This window comes from Cherax quadricarinatus, chromosome 32 (genome assembly GCF_038502225.1).
Source record: "Cherax quadricarinatus isolate ZL_2023a chromosome 32, ASM3850222v1, whole genome shotgun sequence".
NCBI classification, from domain to species: domain Eukaryota; kingdom Metazoa; phylum Arthropoda; class Malacostraca; order Decapoda; family Parastacidae; genus Cherax; species Cherax quadricarinatus.
In genome coordinates, this window is record NC_091323.1 from 18,450,468 (window position 1) to 18,472,778 (window position 22,311).

Below are 22,311 nucleotides of genomic sequence, written 5' to 3' on the forward strand. Positions count from 1 at the left end.
TGCTCCTTATTATTCCCTACCACCTTGGAAAATCTCTAGGTAACCAGTTCATCCTTCTCTTTTATCCCTGAAGCCTTATCTTTTGACTTTGAACATGCGCTCACTTTTTCTTTTTTATTTTTTAGTCACACTTAGATGCTACATTTTTTTTTTTTCCAACAAGTCGGCCATCTCCCACCAAGGTAGGGTGACCCAAAAAGAAAGAAAATCCCCAAAAAGAAAATGCTTTCATCATCATTCAATGCTTTCACCTCACTCACACATAATCACTGTTTTTGCAGAGGTGCTCAGAATACAACACTTTAGAAGCATATACGTATAAAGATACACAACATATCCCTCCAAACTGCCAATATCCTAAACCCCTCCTTTAAAGTGCAGGCATTGTACTTCCCATTTCCAGTACTCAAGTCCAGCTATATAAAAATAACCGGTTTCCCTGGATCCCTTCACTAAATATTACCCTGCCACACTCCAACAGTTCGTCAGGTCCCAAATACCATTCGTCTCCATTCACTCCTATCTAACACGCTCAGGCACACTTGCTGGAAGTCCAAGCCCCTTGCCCACAAAACCTCCTTTACCCTCTCCCTCCAACCTTTTCGAGGACGACCCCTACCCCACCTTCCTCCTCCTACAGATTTATACCCTCTCCATGTCATTATACTTTGATCCATTCTCTCTAAATGACCAAACCACCTCAACAACCCCTCTTCAGCCCTCTGACTAATACTTTTATTAACTCCACACCTTCTCCTAATTTCCACACTCTGAATTTTCTGCATAATATTCACACCACACATTGCCCTTAAACAGGACACCTCCACTGCCTCCAACTGTCTCCTCGCTGCAGCATTTACAACCCAAGCTTCACACCCATATAAGAATGTTGGTACTACTATACTTTCATACATTCCCTTCTTTTCCTCCATAGATAATGTTTTTTGTCTCCACATATACCTCAATGCACCACTTGCCTTTTTTCCTTCATCAATTTTATGATTACCCTCATCCTTCATAAATCCATCCGCTGACACGTCAACTCCCAAATATCTGAAAACATTCACTTCTTCCATACTCCTCCCCAATTTGATATCCAATTTTTCTTTAAATCATTTGATACTCTCATCACCTTACTCTTTTCTATGTTCACTTTCAGCTTTCTACCTTTACACACACTCCCAAACTCATCCACTCACCTTTGCAATTTTTCTTTAGAATCTCCCATAAGCACAGTATCATCAGCAAAAAGTAACTCTGTCAATTCCCATTTTGCATTTGATTCCCCATAATTTAATCCCACCCCTCTCTTGAACACCCTAGCATTTATTTCTTTTACAACCCCATCTATAAATATATTAACCCATTGACTGTTTTGGTTGTATCTATACGTCTTATGAGCCAGTGTTTCAGACGTATATATACTCAATAATTCTAGCGGCTTCAAATCAAGCGGAAGAAAGCTGGTAGGCCCACATGTGAGAGAATGGGTCTGTGTGGTCAGTGTGCACCACATAAAAAAAATCCTGCAGCACACAGTGCGTAATGAGAAAAAAAAAACTCTGATCGTTTTTTTGGATTAAAACGCCGACTTTGAGGTGTATTTTCGTATAGTATTTATCAATGTATTTGCGTTTTCATGGTCTTAGGTGATAAAATGGAAAACATATTACAGAAATAGAGATGATTTTCATTACTTTGACGATGAAAACGACCTTGAAACTGAGCTCAAAGTAGTGGAAATGTTTGATTTTTACCAATGTTCAGGAGTAAACAAATCACACCACACGTCCAATACACGTCAACTGGGGAGTCTAATATTCTTTCACTAGTGCACTGATATTATTTATACCATTTTTACAATAATGCAGTAGTCTGCATAACAGTAAATTTTGTATTTTTTCGTATGAATAAAAAATCAAAATAGAAAGCAATAATAATATAAGAGGGGCCTAGAGATGTGACTAATGAACAGAGGATATGTTATTTTAGTGCCAAGAATGTCTACCTTGTTTATTCTGGACCCTATTTTGAAATTGGCATCTTTTTTAATTTGCATGAAATTGGCCAAATTGCCAATTTCTGACCACAATATTGGGTAGTCCAAATTGGTAAATGGGAGGTTTCTTGTACTCAGCTGATAGATAAAATGGAGTTCTAAAGAAATAGCTATGAGTTTGGTCAACTGGAACAACGGGATTGGCTGAAAATAGGGCTCAAAATCGGCGAAATCGCCGATACGCATATGTCGCCGAGACCGCTAACTTCGCGGGAGCGTAATTCCATGAGTTTTCGACCAAATTTCGAACTTTTGGTGTCATTACCATCGGGAAAAGATTCTCTATCATTTCATAAGAAAACATAATTTTTTTTTTTTTTCAAAAATTTAGCGACATAGAATGACAGTTTCAGAAAGGGGCCTGAAACAGTCAAAGGGTTAAACAACCATGGTGACATTACACATCCTTGTCTAAGACCTACTTTTACTGGGAAGTAGTCTCCCTCTCTTCTACACACCCTAACCTGAGCCTCACTGTCCTCATAAAAACTCTTTACAGCATTTATTAACTTACCTCCTATTCCACATACTTTGTAACATCTGCCACATTGCTCCCCTATCTACTCTATCATATGCCTTTTCTAAATCTATAAATGCAGTAAAAACTTCACTACCTTTATCTAAATACTGTTCACATATATGTTTCAATGTAAATACTTGATCTACACATCCCCTACCCACTCTGAAACCTCCTTGCTCATCCGTAATCCTACATTCTGTCTTACCTCTAATTCTTTCAATAATAGCCCTACCGTACACTTTTCCTGGTATACAGTAGACCCCCGCCTTATGATATTATTTCATTCCAGAGGTCTGTTCGGGTGCCATTATAGACCGAATTTGTTCCCATAAGGAATATTGTGAAGTAGATTAGTCTGTTTCAGACCCCCAAAAATACATGAATAAAAGCACTTACAAAAATACACTTACATAATTGGTCGAGTTGGGAGCTGATCATAAGGCAAGGGTCCACTGTACTCAGTAAGCTCATTCCTCTATAATTTTTACAATCTCGTTTGTCCCCCTTCCCTTTATATAAAGGGACTATACATGCTCTCTGCCAATCCCTAGGTACCTTCCCCTCTTTAATACATTTATTAAACAAAAATACCAACCACCCCAACACTATATCCCCCCCTGCTTTTAACATTTCTGTCATGATCCCGTCAGTTCCAGCTGCTTTACCCCCTTTCATTCTACGTAATGCCTCACGCACCTCCCCCACACACACATCCTGCTCTTCTTCACTCCTACAAGATGGTATACCTTCCTGGTGAGTGCATGAAATTACTGCCTCCGTTTCTTCGTCGACATTTAAAAGTTCCTCAAAATATTCTCGCCATCTACCGGGTACCTCCATCTCCCCATCTACTAACTCCCTTACTGTTTTTAACTGACATATCCATTTGTTCCCTAGGCTTTCTTAACATGTTTAACTCACTCCAAAATTTTTTCTTATTTTCATTAAAATTTCTTGACAGTGCCTCTCCCACTCTATCTTCTGCTCTCCTTTTGCACTCTCTCACCACTCTCTTCGCCTTTCTTTTACTCTCCATATACTTTGCTCTTCGTATAACACTTGCTCTGTAAACACCTCTCATAAGCTACCTTTTTCTCTTTTATCACACCAATTACTCCTCTTTCCTCCTGCACCCACCCTCCTATAACCACAAACTTCTGCCCCACACTCTAATACTGCATTTTTAAAACTATTCTAAACCTCTTCAACCCCTCCACTACTCATACTTGCACAAGCCCACCTTTCTGCCAATAGTTGCTTATATCTCACCCGAACTTCCTCCTCCCTTAGTTTATACGCTTTCACCTCCCTCTTACTTGCTGTTGTCATTTTCCTCTTGTCCCATCTACCTCATACTCTAACTGTAGCTACAACTAAATAATGATCTGATATATCAGCTGCCCCTCTATAAACGTGTACATCCTGGAGCCTACCCATAAACCTTTTATCCACCAATATATAATCTAATAAACTACCTTTATTACGTGCTATATCATACCTTGTATATTTATTTATCCTCTTTTTTCATAAAATATGTATTACTTATTACCAAACCTCTTTCTACACATAGCTCAATTAAAGGCTCCCCATTTTCATTTACCCCTGGCACCCCAAATTTACCTACTACTCCCTCCACAACATTTTTACCTACTTCAGCATTGAAATCCCCAGCCACAAGTACTCTCACACTTAGTTCAAAACTCCCCATGCATTCACTCAACATTTCCCAAAATCTCTCTCTCTCCTCTACACTTCTCTCTTCCCTAGTTACATATACGCTTACTATAACCCACTTTTCACATCCAGCCTTTATTTTACTCCACATAATCCTTGGATTAATACATTTATAGTCCCTCTTTTCCTGCCATAGCTTATCCTTCAACATTATTGCTACTCCTTTAGCTCTAACTATTTGAAACCCCTGACCTAATCCCATTTATTCCTCTCCACTGAAACTCTCCCACCGCCTTCACCTTTGTTTCACTTAAAAGCCAGGACATCCAGCTTCTCATTCATAACATCCACAATCATCTCTTTCTTATCATCCGCACAACATCCACGCACATTCAGACATCCCGCTTTGACAATTTTCTTCTTATTCTTTTTAGTAATTACAGGAAAAGGGGTTACTAGCCCATTGTTCTCGGCATTTTAGTTGACTTTTACAACACACATGGCTTATGGAGGAAAGATTCTTATTCCACTTCCCCATGGATATAAAAGGAAAAGTAATAAGAACAAGAACTATTAAGATAAAATCAAAGAAAACTCAGATGAGTGTGTATAAATAAACGTGTACATGTATGTGTAGTTTGACCTAAGTGTAAGTAGAAGTAGTAAGACGTACCTGTTATCTTGCATATTTATGAGACGGACAAAAGACACCAGCAATCCTACCATCATGTAAAACAAATACAGGCTTTTGTTTTACACTCACTTGGCAGGACGGTAGTACCTCCCTGGGTGGTTGCTGTCTACCAACCTACTACTGCTACAGTTATGTACACCAATTGCTTCAAATCCACCACCTGAGTCAGATACGAACCTATCTTTCCTAATTAAGACTGGCTATTGCAGGTAGCTTGTATTCTTTTAGAGCAGAGTTTTATACTGTTCTCATTGTTGTTATCCACATTGGAACTTGATTGGCCACATCCTTCTGTTACTAGTTGTTCGTTTTGGCAAACATCAGCTGGGAGCCACACAGTGCTCATAGCCCAAGTTGGCAAGTAACATGCAACTAGTGGAGGTGGCAGAAACTATGGGTTTCCTGGGTCTCCTAACACAAAAATCTACCTTTTGTACTTCAGATCAGTTTCCTGAGGTTGGGGAGGGCAAGAATTCATGAGGCAGCTGTTGCTCCGAGGCAGAACCCATGGGTCATACTCACTGACCATAGCTCTAGTACTACTCCAGTAGTTTTTCCATTCATTACTATAGCTCCTTCAGTATAGTATATACATCAACTACTGATATCTGTACTCCCATTTAGTTTCACATTCCTTCATGAAACTTGTCAGTGCATTTTAAAATTTCTCCACTCATGTGGTTTCAGAGAAATTATGTAGGAGTAAGCCTTCTTTGTTTGTAACCAACATAAGATAGATGTACAATGCTAGCTCCAACTGATTATCTGATTCATAATGTTTCACAGACAATGTATGACATATTTTAAGTTGGGATGCCAGCTAATATTTGGTATTGACAGACTTGGAATATTATAATGGACAGTGCTATTTGGCAGTTGAACTGCTAAAAGTATTTTGCCTGATGACTTTTGTAAAGTGTTACAGAAAGTGCCCTGTCTTCAGTGCATAATGCATTATATACATTACTGATAATTTTTTAAGCTCCCAATTGTTGTCATATATGTAATAACATAAACAATATCTTTTAAGATAAATGCAGTTAAACTTAATGATTCAGAGAGATTAGGTTCCTGGAAAGTGCTAATATATAAACCTCGGATAGAGGTGCATTATTGCAGCCTCCTGCCAAACTAGCGGTTAAATTGTTAACCTGCCGGCCGGCAGTACCAAGGGTACGTCATCAAACCCCATGTGGGGACTGCTGAGCCGGCCTTAGAAGCAGTATTTACCAGAACACCTTACGGTATACATCTACTGGCAGTAGAGAGTATTCGTCTGACCATCTTATGGTATATATCTACTGGCTTCTGCTGGCTTTAGAAGAAGCGCTCACCGCAGCTCACTGAGTCTGATGACCTCAGTTACTTGACGGCCGCATTCAGTGAACTCGCAATATAGTGTGTTCTGCAAGCAGTATTCACCAGACCACCTTACGGTGTATATCAACTGGTCTTAGAGGCAGTAGACAGTACTCACCAGACCACCTTATGGTGTACATCTACTGGCCTTAGAGAGTATTCACTTGACTGTCACGGTATACATATGGCCTGTTCCCGTGTGACACTGAAATGGGCTGGGACCGTAGTGTGACACTGACGGAAGTATGACGGAGTGTAACACTGAAGTAAGATAATAGGATCGTAGTGGAACACTGAGAGACGAGAGTGTCGTGTGACACTGAAGCAAGATAGGGTCGTAGTGTGTCAATGGAATGGCCTCTCTTCAAGAAGAGATCTTCTTACTTAGTAATTGGTGATGTCTACGGACTCACCACCGACTCAAGTCAACTGTGGGCCAAGTCATGCTGACGCTGTAGTGTGGCACTGTATGAAGATAAGGTTGGAGTGTGACACTGAAATGGGCTGGGATCGTAGTGTGACACTGACGGAAGTATGACGGAGTGTAACACTGAAGTAAGATAATAGGATCATAGTGGAACACTGAGAAGACGAGGGTGTCGTGTGACACTGAAGAAGATAGGATTGTAGTGTGACACTGAATAGTGTCGACAGGCTGGCCTCTGACAAGAAAGATGCTAGCGGGTGTTACTGAGATGAATTAATTGCAACTTATTATTGTAGAATTTATATATATGTACAAAGATGTTACTTATAATTTATTATTTTAGCATATATATATATATATATATATATAGTGACACGGTAGTGTCAGAAAGTTGTACCGTGTGTGTGGTAGGGTCATGAATTTTTTATTATTATTATTATCACACTGGCCGATTCCCACCAAGGCAGGGTGGCCCGAAAAAGAAAAACTTTCACCATCATTCACTCCATCACTGTCTTGCCAGAAGGGTGCTTTACACTACAGTTTTTAAACTGCAACATTAACACCCCTCCTTCAGAGTGCAGGCACTGTACTTCTCATCTCCAGGACTCAAGTCCGGCCTGCCAGTTTCCCTGAACCCCTTCATAAATGTTACTTTGCTCACACTCCAACAGCACGTCAAGTATTAAAAACCATTTGTCTCCATTCACTCCTATCAAACACGCTCACGCATGCCTGCTAGAAGTCCAAGCCCCTCGCACACAAAACCTCCTTTACCCCCTCCATCCAACCTTTCCTAGGCCGACCCCTACCCCACCTTCCTTCCACTACAGACTGATACACTCTTGAAGTCATTCTGTTTCGCTCCATTCTCTCTACATGTCCGAACCACCTCAACAACCCTTCCTCAGCCCTCTGGACAACAGTTTTGGTAATCCTGCACCTCCTCCTAACTTCCAAACTACGAATTCTCTGCATTATATTCACACCACACATTGCCCTCAGACATGACATCTCCACTGCCTCCAGCCTTCTCCTCGCTGCAACATTCATCACCCATGCTTCACACCCATATAAGAGCGTTGGTAAAACTATACTCTCATACATTCCCCTCTTTGCCTCCAAGGACAAAGTTCTTTGTCTCCACAAACTCCTAAGTGCACCACTCACCCTTTTCCCCTCATCAATTCTATGATTCACCTCATCTTTCATAGACCCATCCGCTGACACGTCCACTCCCAAATATCTGAATACATTCACCTCCTCCATACTCTCTCCCTCCCATCTGATATCCAATCTTTCATCACCTAATCTTTTTGTTATCCTCATAACCTTACTCTTTCCTGTATTCACTTTTAATTTTCTTCTTTTGCATACCCTACCAAATTCATCTACCAATCTCTGCAACTTCTCTTCAGAATCTCCCAAGAGCACAGTGTCATCAGCAAAGAGCAACTGTGACAACTCCCACTTTATGTGTGATTCTTTATCTTTTAACTCCACGCCTCTTGCCAAGACCCTCGCATTTACTTCTCTTAAAACCCCATCTATAAACATATTAAACAACCACGGTGACATCACACATCCTTATCTAAGGCCTACTTTTACTGGGAAATAATTTCCCCTCTTTCCTACATACTCTAACTTGAGCCTCACTATCCTCATAAAGACTCTTCACTGCTTTCAGTAACCTACTTCCTACACCATACACCTGCAACATCTGCCACATTGCCCCCCTATGAATTATAATTTATTATTTTAGGATTTGTTGTACAAAGATGCTAATAATTTATTATTGTAACATGTATGTGTATATTATCAGACGTTAACATTTACAGAATACCTCTAGACCTAAGATTGTTTTTATATAATATTAAAGATAATTTATTTTAATTTTTATTTAGTATCCCGAACTCTTATATTATGACACTAATGGAAGGCCAGTTGGTGTTTTTGTAATATGCATCAAACGAAAAAGACAATGGAAGACTAAGAAACACCGAATCTTGGGAATGAGGAATAATGGGGTTTACCTGTATCTGGAAATGTGTTTCTAAATTATTTATTTTTATTGTTTCTTAAAGGATAATTTTAATTATATAAAAATGGAATAGTTAAAAACTTATAATTTTTGCCTGAAAGGGCAGAAAAGAATGTCTTCCCTTAAATGGCTGGATGAGTGTTTTTTATATCTTGACAAACAAGTATGTAGTTAGGGCAGGTTGGGTGAAAAGAGCATTGGGTATCTCTCATGATGTGTGCATAAAGTATATAGCTGTGCTTACTTTCAGATGCCAGCACCTGAAAAATTTGCAGAGAAAAAATCACTTGTCAAAGCTAAAGGATACCTTGATGTAAGTATCAGTATGTACCAGGTATTAAAATTAATTTTAATTGTTATTGTATAGTACTTTCAGTTGATCATTATATTCCTTTCTGTTGTATATTTTCTGAATGGTATAGCTTATATATAACAGTACCTTGCCATACAATAGTTATACTGTACCACTTATGCCTTTTCATAAAATTCTTCCATTTTTGTGGTATTGGGATTTTCATAATTACTTGCATAAAATAATAGGCACCATATATGTATACAACTATAGTACAGTGGAACCTCAAATTTCGAACTTAATCCATTCCAGGAGCTAGTTCTAAATTCGAAAAGTCTGAAATTCGAAGCAATATTTCCCATAAGAAATAATGGAAATACAATTAATCCGTTCCAGAAACCCAAAAATATTCACACACAAAAAAATATTTTATAGAGATTAATTACAGTTTTACATACACATACACACAACAAATGCTATAGTCTTTAATTATGTATAGTAATATAAAATAACATTTTTACTTACCTTTATTGAAGATTTTAATGCCACTAGGACCAGCTTGAGAGTCATTGGACCCCAGTCTCACAAAATAACTGTCCACAGTCCTCTGTACATCCTGGCAAGCTCAACAAGTCTCACTCCAATCTCATACTTCTGTATTATTTCCTTCTTCACATCTATGGTGTTTCTCACTTTCTTTACCAAAAGGATACCGCTAGCAAGTTTCTTTGGGCCCATGGCAGCTTATTTCACAGCCCCACAAGCACTAAACACAATTAAATAATCGTAAAATGTGTGAGATCGCAGGTTAGTGTTCACTCAAGCATAAACAAAGCTAGACTGCTCACGGCGCCTGCGCAGGACGCGGACAGAGTGGGCCAGTGGACAGGTCACATACCCGGCGGACCGAAAATAGGGGCGCGTTCGATAATAGGGACACTGTCCGAAAAAATAGTCTTATTTTTGAAACGTTCGATATGTGATACGTTCAATTTTTGAGGTTCCACTGTACTTTGTAATGATGCTAAGGTGCAAAATAAATGAATCTTCGGAGTTATGGAGTACAGTGGTCCCTCGTTTTTCGTAATTAATCCGTTCCTGGAGGAGCTACTATAAACGAAATTTACGATTTGCGAATCAATATTCTCCATAAGAAAAAATGTAAATACAATTAATCCGTTCCTGACACCCAGAAGTATTAAAACAAAAAAAATTTTTACATGAAATATACATGTAGTACATAAACAATACAATGGGAAATGATGGATGAAACATTAATAGCATAACACTTACCTTTATTGGAGATTCTTCTTAGTGTATGGGAGACTGGAGGAGGAGAGAGAGTGGATTGTTTATAGTTTGGAAGGGGAATCCCCTTCCATCAACATCTCAGGTACCATTTGCTTTTCTGGGGTTGCTTCTCTTCTCTGTTTCTTAATGCCACTAGGGCCACCTTGAGAGTCACTGGAGTCCTGTCTTGCAAAATAACTGTCCAGAGAGCTCTGTTTCTGGTGTCTCTTTAACACTTCCCTAAAATGGCCCAAGACTTTGTCACTGTACATGTTGCCAACATGGCTTGCAACAACCTTGTTAGGGTGATGTTTCTCCATAAAGCTTTCCATCTTACCCCACATAGTAAAAATCTCTTTAATTTCTGAAGAAGGCACCTTCTTCCATCTCTCTTCCTCCTCCTCTGCAGCAAGATTCTGAGCTGCCATCTGTTGCTGTTCCTGCTGAAGCTCTTGCAGCTCCTCAGTGGTGAGCTCTTCGTTGTGGTCTTCCACCAATTCTTTCACATCCTCCTAACTCACATCCAACCCCATGGAACTCCCCAGTGCCACAATTGATTTTACAACAGACATAGGCTCATCAGGGTCAGTCCCAAACCCTTCAAAATCCCTCTTGTCGACACAATCTGGCCACAGTTTTCTCCAGGCAGAGTTCAAAGTCCTGGTAGTCACTCCCTCCCAAGCCATACCTATAAGGGTTATGCAATGGAGGATGCTTAAGTGTTCTCTCCAAAATTCCCTTAGGGTCAAGTGAGTGTCTGTGGTCACAGTCAAGCACCTGTGAAACATTGCTTTTGTGTAGAGTTTTTTAAAGTTTGCAATGACCTGCTGGTCCATGGGCTGGAGGAGAGGAGTGATATTCAGGGGCAAGAACTTTACTGTGATGAACCCAAACTCCTCGAAAATTAGGTCATCCAAGTTTGGAGGATGAGCAGGTGCATTGTCCATTACTAGCAGGCACTTGAGATCCAATTTCTTTTCCAGGAGATACTCCTTCACACTAGGGCCAAACACTTCATTGAACCACTCAACGAAAATTTCCCTCGTGACCCATAACTTACTATTAGATTTCCAAAACACACACAATTTACTCTTCATAACATTGTTTTTCCTGAACACTCTGGGATTTTCAGAATGGTACACTAGTAATGGCTTCACTTTGAAATCCCCACTAGCATTAGCACAGAACATTAGCGTCAGCCTGTCTTTCATAGGCTTGTGTCCTGGCATTGCCTTTTCCTCCTGTGTAATGAAGGTCCTCTTTGGCATTTTCTTCCAAAAGAGGCCTGTTTCGTCACAATTGAACACTTGTTCAGGTTTCAGTCCTTCAGCCTCTATGTACTCCTTGAATTCATGCACATATTTTTCAGCTGCCTTGTGGTCCGAACTGGCAGCCTCACCATGCCTTACCACACTGTGTATGCCAGTACGGTTCTTAAATCTCTCAAACCAGCCTTTGCTGGCCTTAAATTCACTCACATCACCACTAGTTGCAGGCAATTTCTTTACCAAATCGTCATGCAACTGCCTAGCCTTTTCACAAATAATCGAAGTCATAAGAGTATCTCCTGCTAATTATTTCTCATTTATCCACACCAGTAATAACTTCTCAACCTCTTCGAGTACTGGTGATCTCATTTTTGTCAGCATATTTGCAACAACAGCATCCTTGATTTCCTTTTTCTTGGCCACTATGGAACATAAGGTTGTGTAGGGTTTCTTATACATAATGGCCAGTTCGGCCACACTTGTACCACTTTCATATTGTTCAATGATGTTTTTCTTAAATTCAATCGTAGTTCTCACCTTCTTTACCACAGGCTTGGCACTAGGAGCTTTCTTTGGAGCCATGGTAGCTTATTTAGTACTTGCAAGCACTAAAATAAATGGAATATTATGAAATATTTTGCTGGAGCACGTGAGGTGACCTTCGCTCACTGGTAAACAATGCCAGACTGGCTGCCACCACGGCTCACGCCGTGGGTACGCGTCCCGGACGAACTACGACTTGCGAGTCAACCTATGGAAAGCGAGCCCGTGTTTATACGAAAATATCCCTATGATTTCCGAAATTTACGATTGCCGAGAACTACGAAAAGCGAGGGACCACTGTATAAGGGTAAAGAGGTTTTTGTGGCATTTATGAATTTGGAAAAGGCGTATTACATGGTGGATAGGGGGGCAGTGTAGCAGATGTTGCAGGTGTATGGAATAGGAGGTAGGTTACTGAAAGCAGTGATGAGTTTTTATGAAGATAGTGAGGCTCAGGTTAGAGTATGTAGGAGAAAGGGAGATTATTTCCCATTAAAAGTAGAACTTAGACAAGGATGTGTGATGTCACCATGGTTGTTCAATATATTTATAGATGGGGTTGTAAGAGAAGTGACTGTGTGGGTGTTGGCAAGAGTTGTGGGGTTAAAAGATGAAGAATCTAACATAAAGTGGGAGTTGTCACAGTTGCTCTTTGCTGATGACACTGTGCTTTTGGGAGATTTGGAAGAGAAGTTGCAGAGGTTGGTGGATGAGTTTGGTAGAGCATGTGAAAGAAGAAAATTAAGAGTGAATATAGGAAAGGGTAAAGTGACGAGGATAAAAAAATTAGGTAACAAAAGATTGGATATCAAATTGGAGGGAGAGAGTGTGGAGGAGGTGAATGTATTCAGATATTTGGGAGTGGGCATGTCAGCAGATGGGTCTGTGAATGATGAGGTGAATCATAGAATTGATGAGGGGAAAAGGGTGAGTGGTGCACTTAGGAGTCTGTGGAGACAAAGAACTTTGTTCATGGAAGCAAAAAGGGGAATGTATGAAAGTATAGCTATACCAACACTCTTATATGGGTATGAAGCATGGGTGGTGAATGTTGCAACAAAGAGAAGGCTGGAGGCACTGGAGATGTCATGTATGAGGGCAATGTGTGGTGTGAATATAATGCAGAGAATTCATAGTTTGGAAATTAGGAGGAGGTGCGGGGTTACCAAAACTCTTATCCAGAGAGCTGAGGAAGGGTTATTGAGGTGGTTCAGACATGTAGAGAGAATGGAACAAAATAGAATAACTTTGAGAGTGTATAACTCTCAAAGGTGGGGTAGGGGTCAGCCTAGAAAAAGTTGGAGGGAGGGGGTAAAGGAAGTTTTGTGTGTGAGGGGCTAGGACTTCCAGCAAGCGTGCGTGAGCGTATTTGATAGGAGTGGAGACAAATGCTTTTTAGGACTTGACGTGCTGTTGGAGTGTGAGCAGGGTAACATTAATGAAGGGATTCAGGGAAACCAGCAGGCTGGACTTGAGTCCTGGAGATGGGAAGTACAGTGTCTGCACTCTGAAGGAGGGGTGTTAATGTTGCAGTTTTATAACTGTAGTGTAAGCACACCTCTGGCAAGACAGTGATGGAGTAAATGATGAAAGTTTTTCTTTTCCGGGTCACCCTGCCTTAGTGGGAAACAGCCGATGTGTTGATAAAATAAATACGTATAATAATTGTCTAAGCTTTTCATAATGGTTTCATACATGTTTAAAAGTTTTTAAAGTGAGTATTTGAAGAAAATCTATTTCCAGTGTTGAGCCATTTACATGTTACTATACACAGAGATCCTTCTCAGTTACATAACAAATGTATGGCTATGAAAGATAGGTGAGATTGTCTTAATTGTGGATTTTTTTTTTATTTTGATCACACTATTAGAGCATTTGAAGGTGGTTGTATATGTTGTATATTCTTCCTTCTTTCCTTGTTGTTCTTTACAGCATTTGATTTTTTTTTTTTTTTTTTTTGGATATTAGTAAACCTAATTTTTAACTGGTGGGTAGTAGGTTGGTATATAGCAGCCATCCAGGGAGGTACTACCATCCTGCTAAGTGAGTGTAAAACGGAAACCTGTAATTGTTTTACATAATGGTAGGATTGCTGTCTTTTTTCTGTCTCATAAACATGCAAGATTTCAGGTACGTCTTACTACTTCTACTTACACTTAGGTCACACTACACATACATGTACAAGCATACATATACATGCCCCTCTGGGTTTTCTTCTGTTTTCGTACTAGTTTTTGTTCTTGTTTATTTTCTCTTATCTCCATGGGGAAGTTGAACAGAGTTCTTCCTCCGTAAGCCATGCGTGTTGTAAGAGACAACTAAAATGCCAGTAGCAAGGGGCTAGTAACCCCTTCTTCTGTATAATTACTAAATTTAAAAAGGAAACTTTCGTTTTTTTTCTTTTTGTGGGGGGGGCCACCCTGCCTCTGTGGGACATGGCCAGTTTGTTGAAAGAAGAAGCATGAAAGACCTTAGGTACATCTTTCTACTTCTACTTACACTTAGGTCACACTACACATGCACGTACAAACATGTATGTACACACCCCTCTGGGTTTTCTTCTATTTTCTTACTAGTTCTTGTTTATTCCCTCTCTGTCTCCACGGGGAAGTGGAACAGAATTCTTCCTCCATAAGCCACGTGTGTTGTAAGAGGCAGCCAAAATGCTGGGAGCAAGGGGTTAGTAAACCCTTCTCTTATATACACTACTAAAGTTTAAAGAGAAACTTTCATTTTTCTTTTTGGGCCACCCTACCTTGGTGGGATTCTGCCGGTTTGTTGAAAGAAAGAAGAATTTTTAACTGAAAATTTTTAGTGTTGTAAATAACTAGATATCATGTTTGAGAGCAATCTGTTTTTCTTTCAACACACTGGCCGTATCCCACCGAGGCAGGGTGTCCCAAAAGGAAAAACGAAAGTTTCTCCTTTTACATTTAGTAATATATACAGGAGAAGGGGTTACTAGCCCCTTGCTCCTGGCATTTTAGTCGCCTCTTGCAACACGCATGGCTTACGGAGGAAGAATTCTGTTCCACTTCCCCATGGAGATAAGAGGAAATAAACAAGAACAAGAACTAGAAAGAAAATAGAAGAAAAGCCAGAGGGGTGTGTGTATATATATGCTTGTACATGTATGTGTAGTGTGACCCAAGTGTAAGTAGAAGTAGCAAGACGTACCTGAAATCTTGCATGTTTATGAGACAGGAAAAAGACACCAGCAATCCTACCATCATGTAAAACAATTACAGGTTTCCGTTTTACACTCACTTGGCAGGACGGTAGTACCTCCCTGGGCAGCGAGTTATCAGAAGTATTATTCAGAGGGCTGAGGAGGGGTTGATGAGGTGGCTTGGACATTTAGAGAGGATGGAGCAAAATAGAATAACTTGGAGGGTGTATAAATCTGTAGTGGAAGGAAGGCAGGATAACGGTTGTTCTAGGTAAAGTTGGAGGGATAGGGTAAAGGAGGTTTTATGTGCACAGAGCTTAGAGTTCCAGCAAGCATGAGTGAGTGTGTTAGATAGGAGTGAGTTGAGGCAAATGGTTTTTATGGCTTGACGTACTGTTGGAGTGTGAGCAAGGTAACACTTATGAAAGGATTCGGGGAAACTGGTTAGCCGGACTTGAGTCCTGGAGGTGGGAAGTATAGTGCCTGCACTCTGAAAGAGGGGTGGAGATACATTGCAGTTTTTGAACTGTAGTATCGGCATGCCTCTGGCAAGACAGTGGAGTGAGTGATGATGAAAGTGTTTCTTCTTTTTTTGGGTCACCCTGCCTTGGTGAAAAATGGTCATTGTGTTAAAAAAAAATAATATCTGAATATCTGCAGATAGAAGTGATGAAGGAAAAAAGGCGAGTGGTGCATTGAGGTATATGTGGAGACCATAAACTTGATCTATGGAGGCAAAGAAGGGAATGTATGAAAGTATAGTGGTACCAACACTCTTATATGGGTGTGAAGCTTGGGTTGTAAATGCTGCAGTGAGGAGGCAGTTAGAGGCAGTGGAGATGTCCTGTCTAAGGGCAATGTGTGGTGTAAATATTATGCAGAGAATACGAAGTGTGGAAATTAGAAGGTGTGGAGTTAATAAAAGTATTAGTCAGAGGGCTGAAGAGGGGTTGTTGAGGTGGTTTGGTCATTTAGAGAGAATGGATCAAAGTAGAATGACATGGAGAGTGTATAAATTTGTAGGGGGCGGAAGCTGGGGTAGAGGTCGTCCTCGAAAAGGTTGGAGGGAGGAGGTAAAGAAGTTTTTGTGGGCGAGGGGCTTGGACTTCCAGCAAGCATGCATGAGCGTGTTAGATAGGAGTGAATGGAGACAAATGGTATTTGGGACCTGACGAGCTGTTGGAGCATGAGCTGGGTAATATTTAGTGAAGGGATTCAGGGAAACCGGTTATTTTTATATAGCCGGACTTGAGTACTGGAAATGGGAAGTACAATGCCTGCACTTTAAAGGAGGGGTTTGGGATATTGGCAGTTTGGAGGGATATGTTGTGTATCTTTATACGTATATGCTTCTAAACTGTTGTGTTCTGGGCACCTCTGCAAAAACAGTGATTATATATGAGTGAGGTGAAAGTGTTGAATGATGATGAAAGTATTTTCTTTTTGGGGTTTTCTTTCTTTTTGGGTCACCCTGCCTTGGTGGGACATGGCAAGCTTGTTAAAAAAAAAAATCTGCAGATTCACATTCATAAGTAATTAAAGTACATAATTAGTTTCATAGTGTACTGATGATAAATGTAAGTGTTGATAACTCGTATGGTTCTAGGCCTTGGGCCTACTTTTTGGTGGCCTGACATTTGACAGTAATGCTCAGTAACCACCAGTGGTACATGATATTGCTTATGACTATTCATGTTATGATTTACTGGTACTTAAAGCAAATACAGTCTCTCCTCACGATGTACGCGTTTACCGATGACTTGGACTTATGATGGGCTCTCTGACCAGTATGCATACCTAAATAATGTATATTAGAGCTGATTTTCTCTATTCTGTTTATTACAACATACAGTACACTACTGTATAAACATTTAAAAATATACTAAAAATGTTATAAATGGCACAAAGGTGACTTCTTCTTCTTTCAACAAACCGGTCGTATCCCACCGAGGCAGGGTGGCCCAAAAAGAAAAATAAGTTTCTCTTTTTAAATTTAGTAATTTATACAGGAGAAGGGGTTACTAACCCCTTGCTCCCGGCATTTTAGTTGCCTCTTACAACACGCATAGCTTACGGAGGAAGAATTCTGTTCCACTTCCCCATGGAGATAAGATGAAATAAAGAAGAACAAGAACTAGAAAGAAAATAGCAGAAAACCCAGAGGGGTGTGTGTGTATATATATGCTTGTACATGTATGTGTAGCATGACCTAAGTGTAAGTAGAAGTAGCAAGATGTACCTGAAATCTTGCATGTTTATGAGACAGAAAAAAGGACACCAGTAATCCTACCATCATTTAAAACAATTACAGGCTTTCGTTTCACACTCACTTAGGAGGACGGTAGTATACCCCCCTGGGTGGTTGCAAAGGTGACATTAAAACAATATCAGAGATGGTTGACACAAACCCGCTTCCAGTATAGTATGCTCCTTGCTTAGCGACAAATTTGTTTACCGACATGGTCTTCCTAACGTGACTCTTTCATTAAGTGAGGAGAGGCTGTACTTAGAATATAGTGTGTTGAAAGACATTGATGTATTGTATTTTAACCAACAGGTAAAGTTTGAATGTCAGGTTTGTCTTGAATGCTACAACAATAACGAAAGGCGCCCACGTTCCCTGAGCTGTGGTCATACCTTCTGCACAAAATGCATTAATGAAACTCTGATAAGAGGCTCCCTGAGATGTCCATTTTGCCGCAGTGAACACACACCTACAGTAACAGTGGCTTCTGATGTCCCAGTGAACTTCATCGTTGATAGTATAATACAAGAACAGTTGCTATAACACTGTAGTATAGTGATTTTTCAGCAACTCTGCTGCCTGTGATGGTTTACATTGGTAATAATATGCATAAAAAAAAAGTTCTTTGTTTTCATATAAATAAATTCAGTGTACTGTAAAACAGTTCTTCATTTTAACGAATAAATTGAATTTTTGTTAATTGTGCAGTGCTTCTCCTTATTGTTGTACTCTGTTCAAAATACTGTGATGTGAAATTGAATTTTTCATTTTGCTATGACATCAGTTTTTTTTTTTTTCAATAAGCCAGTCATATCCCACCGAGGCAGGGTGATTTAAAAAGAAAAACGAAAGTTTCTCACTTAGAATTTAGTTATGTATATAGGAGAAGAGGTTACTAGCCCCTTGCTCCCGGCATTTTAGTTGCCTCTTACGACATGCATGGCTTAGGGAGGAAGAATTCTGTTCCACTTCCCAATGGAGATTTTTTTTTTTTTTTTTAACATGTCGGCCATTTTCCACTGAGGCAGGGTGACCCAAAAAGAAAATACCTTCATCATCATTTAACACTTTCACCTCACTCACACATAATCACTGTCTTTACAGAGGTGCCCAGATACAACAGTTTGGAAGTACAGTAGGGCCCCACTTATACGGTGGGTTAGGTTCCAGGCTGTTGCCGGAAAGCAGACATCGCTGGAAGGCAGAACTCCATTTTTTCCATTTATAAATGCATATAAATGCCAGACAACAAGTTTACACTAAATTATATTAAGTTAGTAATAGAACTAGGCATTAAAAACACACAGTCACAGTAAATTCATTACTTATCTTAAAGTATTTGTAATCTTAATGTAGTGAGAGAGGTGAGTAGTACTTATTTGTAGGAAGTCAGGTGCAGGTAGCCCAGGTGTAGGTAGCACTGGCTCCCCGTCTCATACTTAATACACAATATTTAAAACATCCCAGAGAGGTAAAATACACATACAGTACACTCATTATTTACCTTAAAATATGTGTAGTCTTAATATAAGAAGAGAGGTGATTAGTATTTATTTGTAGGAAGTCAGTGTAGGTAGCTGGTAGGTGTAGCCCGCCTGGGCTACACCTACTGGCTACCTACACTGTGGCCCAGAGCCATATTATTAACATCGACATACCTTGTTCACTGAATTTAATCATTTCTAACAACTACCTTTAGATGCCATCATAAACGAAGGTAGAAGTAATGAATAATTCATGCCGAAAATTGTAAACAAAAGCAGAGTGGGGGAGTGGCTGGGCCAAACGCAGATTCATACACGTTTTCTCTGATGGCTGAGCAGAGAAAACGTAATGTTGTCCCTCCACCCGGCTCCACAAGTATTATTATCAGAGCATATAAAATATGCAATAAATGCCAGACAACAAGTTTACACTAACTTATATTAAGTTAGCAATAGAAATAGGCATTAAAAACACAATAAAAGGTAAGATACACACAGAGTACACTTATTACTTACCTTAAAATATTAATATTAATGTGTGAGAGGTGAGTGGCAGGGTGTTTATTGAATAAAATCAGAATGGCACACCATCATCCTCTAACTTGGCACTTAAAGCAAGAGGCTTATGACTTCTTTTTATCACAGCTAACCTTAGACACCATCGTCAATGAGAGCCAACTAGTTAACAAAAGAGTAAACGAGAGAGAGAACGAGATACAGAGTTGAGACAATGTAAGAACACAAACTGAATAGGTAGTGGACGATCACTTGGTCAGGTGAAATAAATGCGTATTAATATGTGTCTACTTTTAGTTCATTCACGTCCATTTGTAAGAGTTTGTAAAACATTTACCTCAATATTTTTTAATTTTAATAATAATTACCTCACAATACAAATACTTTTACATTGTGTACAAGTTGTACAAGTTAGTTCAGAATAAACAAATAGCAACACACCATTTTTAGAGTGAATGAAGATAATAATATTATTATTATTATTATTATTATTATTAATAATAATAATAATATTAATAATAATAATAATTAGTATTATTATTATTTATTATAAAAAGCACTAAACCCACAAGGGTCGTGAATTGCTATACATAGAGTAAAGGCATACGAAAAGAATATTTTTCTACAGTTACCCCCCAGTGTTTGACTAGAGAAAACGTAATTCTTCCGACACCGCCTACACAGCTGCTTTGTAAACAAATCTCATATTTACATCAATTTTTATTTTGTGTGTATATATCATGTTTATATGCTATGTAATGGGTTTCATATATAATTTTGAGGAAAATATCATAGATGGATTAATGAAAATGCCTATATTGATGTAAAATAAGACAAGAGTGATTATTATTATGTAGTATTGGCGTCATGAGTAGAGAGAGACTTAGCGATTTTAGTGTGTACCTGCACACCAGCACAGTGTGTAAGTATATTTAGGTACAGGTACACATAAGTATAATTATCAGAGTACATATAAAATATGCAGTAACTTTAAAACACTTGAAATTTTGGAAAGTTTCCTGACATAATAGATGTGGTCACGGAAAATGTAAACAAACCGGGTGGGGGGCGCCGTATTTAAAAGACCGCTTGCCGTATAGCAAATTTTGGTCATAATTTGACATTGCCGTATGAGTGGAACGCCGTAAGGCAAAACGCCGTGAAGCGGGGCCTTACTGTATATACAGTGGAGCCTCAAATATCGAACATTCTTTGTTCCAGACGGCTGTTCGAGTGCTGTTACCAAACGAATTTATTCCCATCAGGAATAACGTAAATTAGATTAGTTCATTTCAGACCCTCAAAAATACACTTATAAAAGCACTTACAAAAATACACTTACATAATTGGTCGAGTTGGGAGCAGTTCAATATTTGAGAATCCACTGTATAGCATACCCCTCCAACCTGCCAATATGCCAAAACCCTCCTTTAAAGTGCAGGCATTGTACTTCCCATTTCCAGTTCTCAAGTCCGGCTATATAAAAATAACCGGTTTCCCCTGAATCATTTCACTAAATATTACCCTGATCACACTCCAACAGTTCGTCAGGTCCCAAAAACCATTCGTCTCCATTCACTCGTATCTAACATGCTCACACATGCTTACTGGAACTCCAAGCCCCTCACCCACAAAACCTCCTTTACCTCCTCCCTCCAACCTTTTCGAGGATGACCCCTACCCCGCTTTCCTTCCCCTACAGATTTATACGCTCTCCAATTCATTCTACTTTGATCCATTCTCTCTAAATGACCAAACCGCCTAGTACATTCCCTTCTTTGCCTCCATGGATAACTTTTTTTGTCTCCACATGTACCTCAATACACCACTCGGCTTTTTTCCTTCATCAGTTCTATGGTTAATCTCATCCTTCATAAACCCATTTGCTGACAAGTCAACTCCCAAGTATCTGAAAACATTCACTTCTTCCATGCTCCTTATCTCCAATGTGATATCCAATTTTTCTTTATCTAAATCATTTGATACCCTCATCACCTTACTCTTATCTATGTTCACTTTCTACCTTTACACACCCTCCCAGACTCATCCACTAACCTTTGTAACTTTTCTTTAGAATCTCCCACAAGTGCAGTATCATCAGCAAAAAGTAACTGTGTCAACTCCCATTTTGTATTTGATTATCCATAATTTAATCCCACCCCTCTCCCCAACACCCTAGCATTTACTTCTTTTACAACCCCATCTATAAATATATTAAACAGCCATGGTGACATTACACATTTTTGTCTAAGACCTACTTTTACTGGAAAGTAACCTCCCTCTCCTACACTCTCTAACCTGGACCTCACTATCCTCATAAAAGCTCTTTACAGCATTTAATAACTTACTACGTATTCCATGTACGTACCTGCAACATCTGCCACATTGCTCCCCTATCCACTCTATCATATGCCTTTTCTAAATCCATAAATGCAATGAAAATTCCCTACCCTTATCTATATACTGTTCACATACAGTGGACCCCCGATTAACGATATTTTTTCATTCCAGAAGTATGTTCAGGTGCCAGTACTGACCGATTTTTTTCCCATAAGGAATATTGTGAACTTGATTAGTCCATTTCAGACCCCCAAACATACACGTCCAAACGCACTTACATAAATACACTTACATAATTGGTCGCATTGGGAGGTGATCGTTAAGCGGGGGTCCACTGTATATGCTTCAGTGTAAACACTTGATCTACACATCCCCTACCCACTCTAAAGC

General features: G+C 39.5%; 1 protein-coding gene across 35 annotated transcripts in view; it reads left to right on the forward strand.

Annotated features, from left to right (window-relative positions):
* Positions 1-18,281, forward strand: part of LOC128690307 (osteoclast-stimulating factor 1) — an 81,806-nt gene extending 63,525 nt beyond the window's left edge. For all 35 annotated transcript variants that reach the window (XM_053778957.2, XM_053778968.2, XM_053778934.2 and 32 more), the window contains 2 exons: positions 9,025-9,087; positions 17,894-18,281. In XM_053778957.2, coding sequence (XP_053634932.1) covers positions 9,025-9,087; positions 17,894-18,124 — 294 coding nt within the window. In that variant the 3' untranslated portion in view covers positions 18,125-18,281. The remainder of the gene's footprint in view (positions 1-9,024; positions 9,088-17,893) is intronic.
* The last annotated feature ends 4,030 nt before the right edge of the window (positions 18,282-22,311 follow it).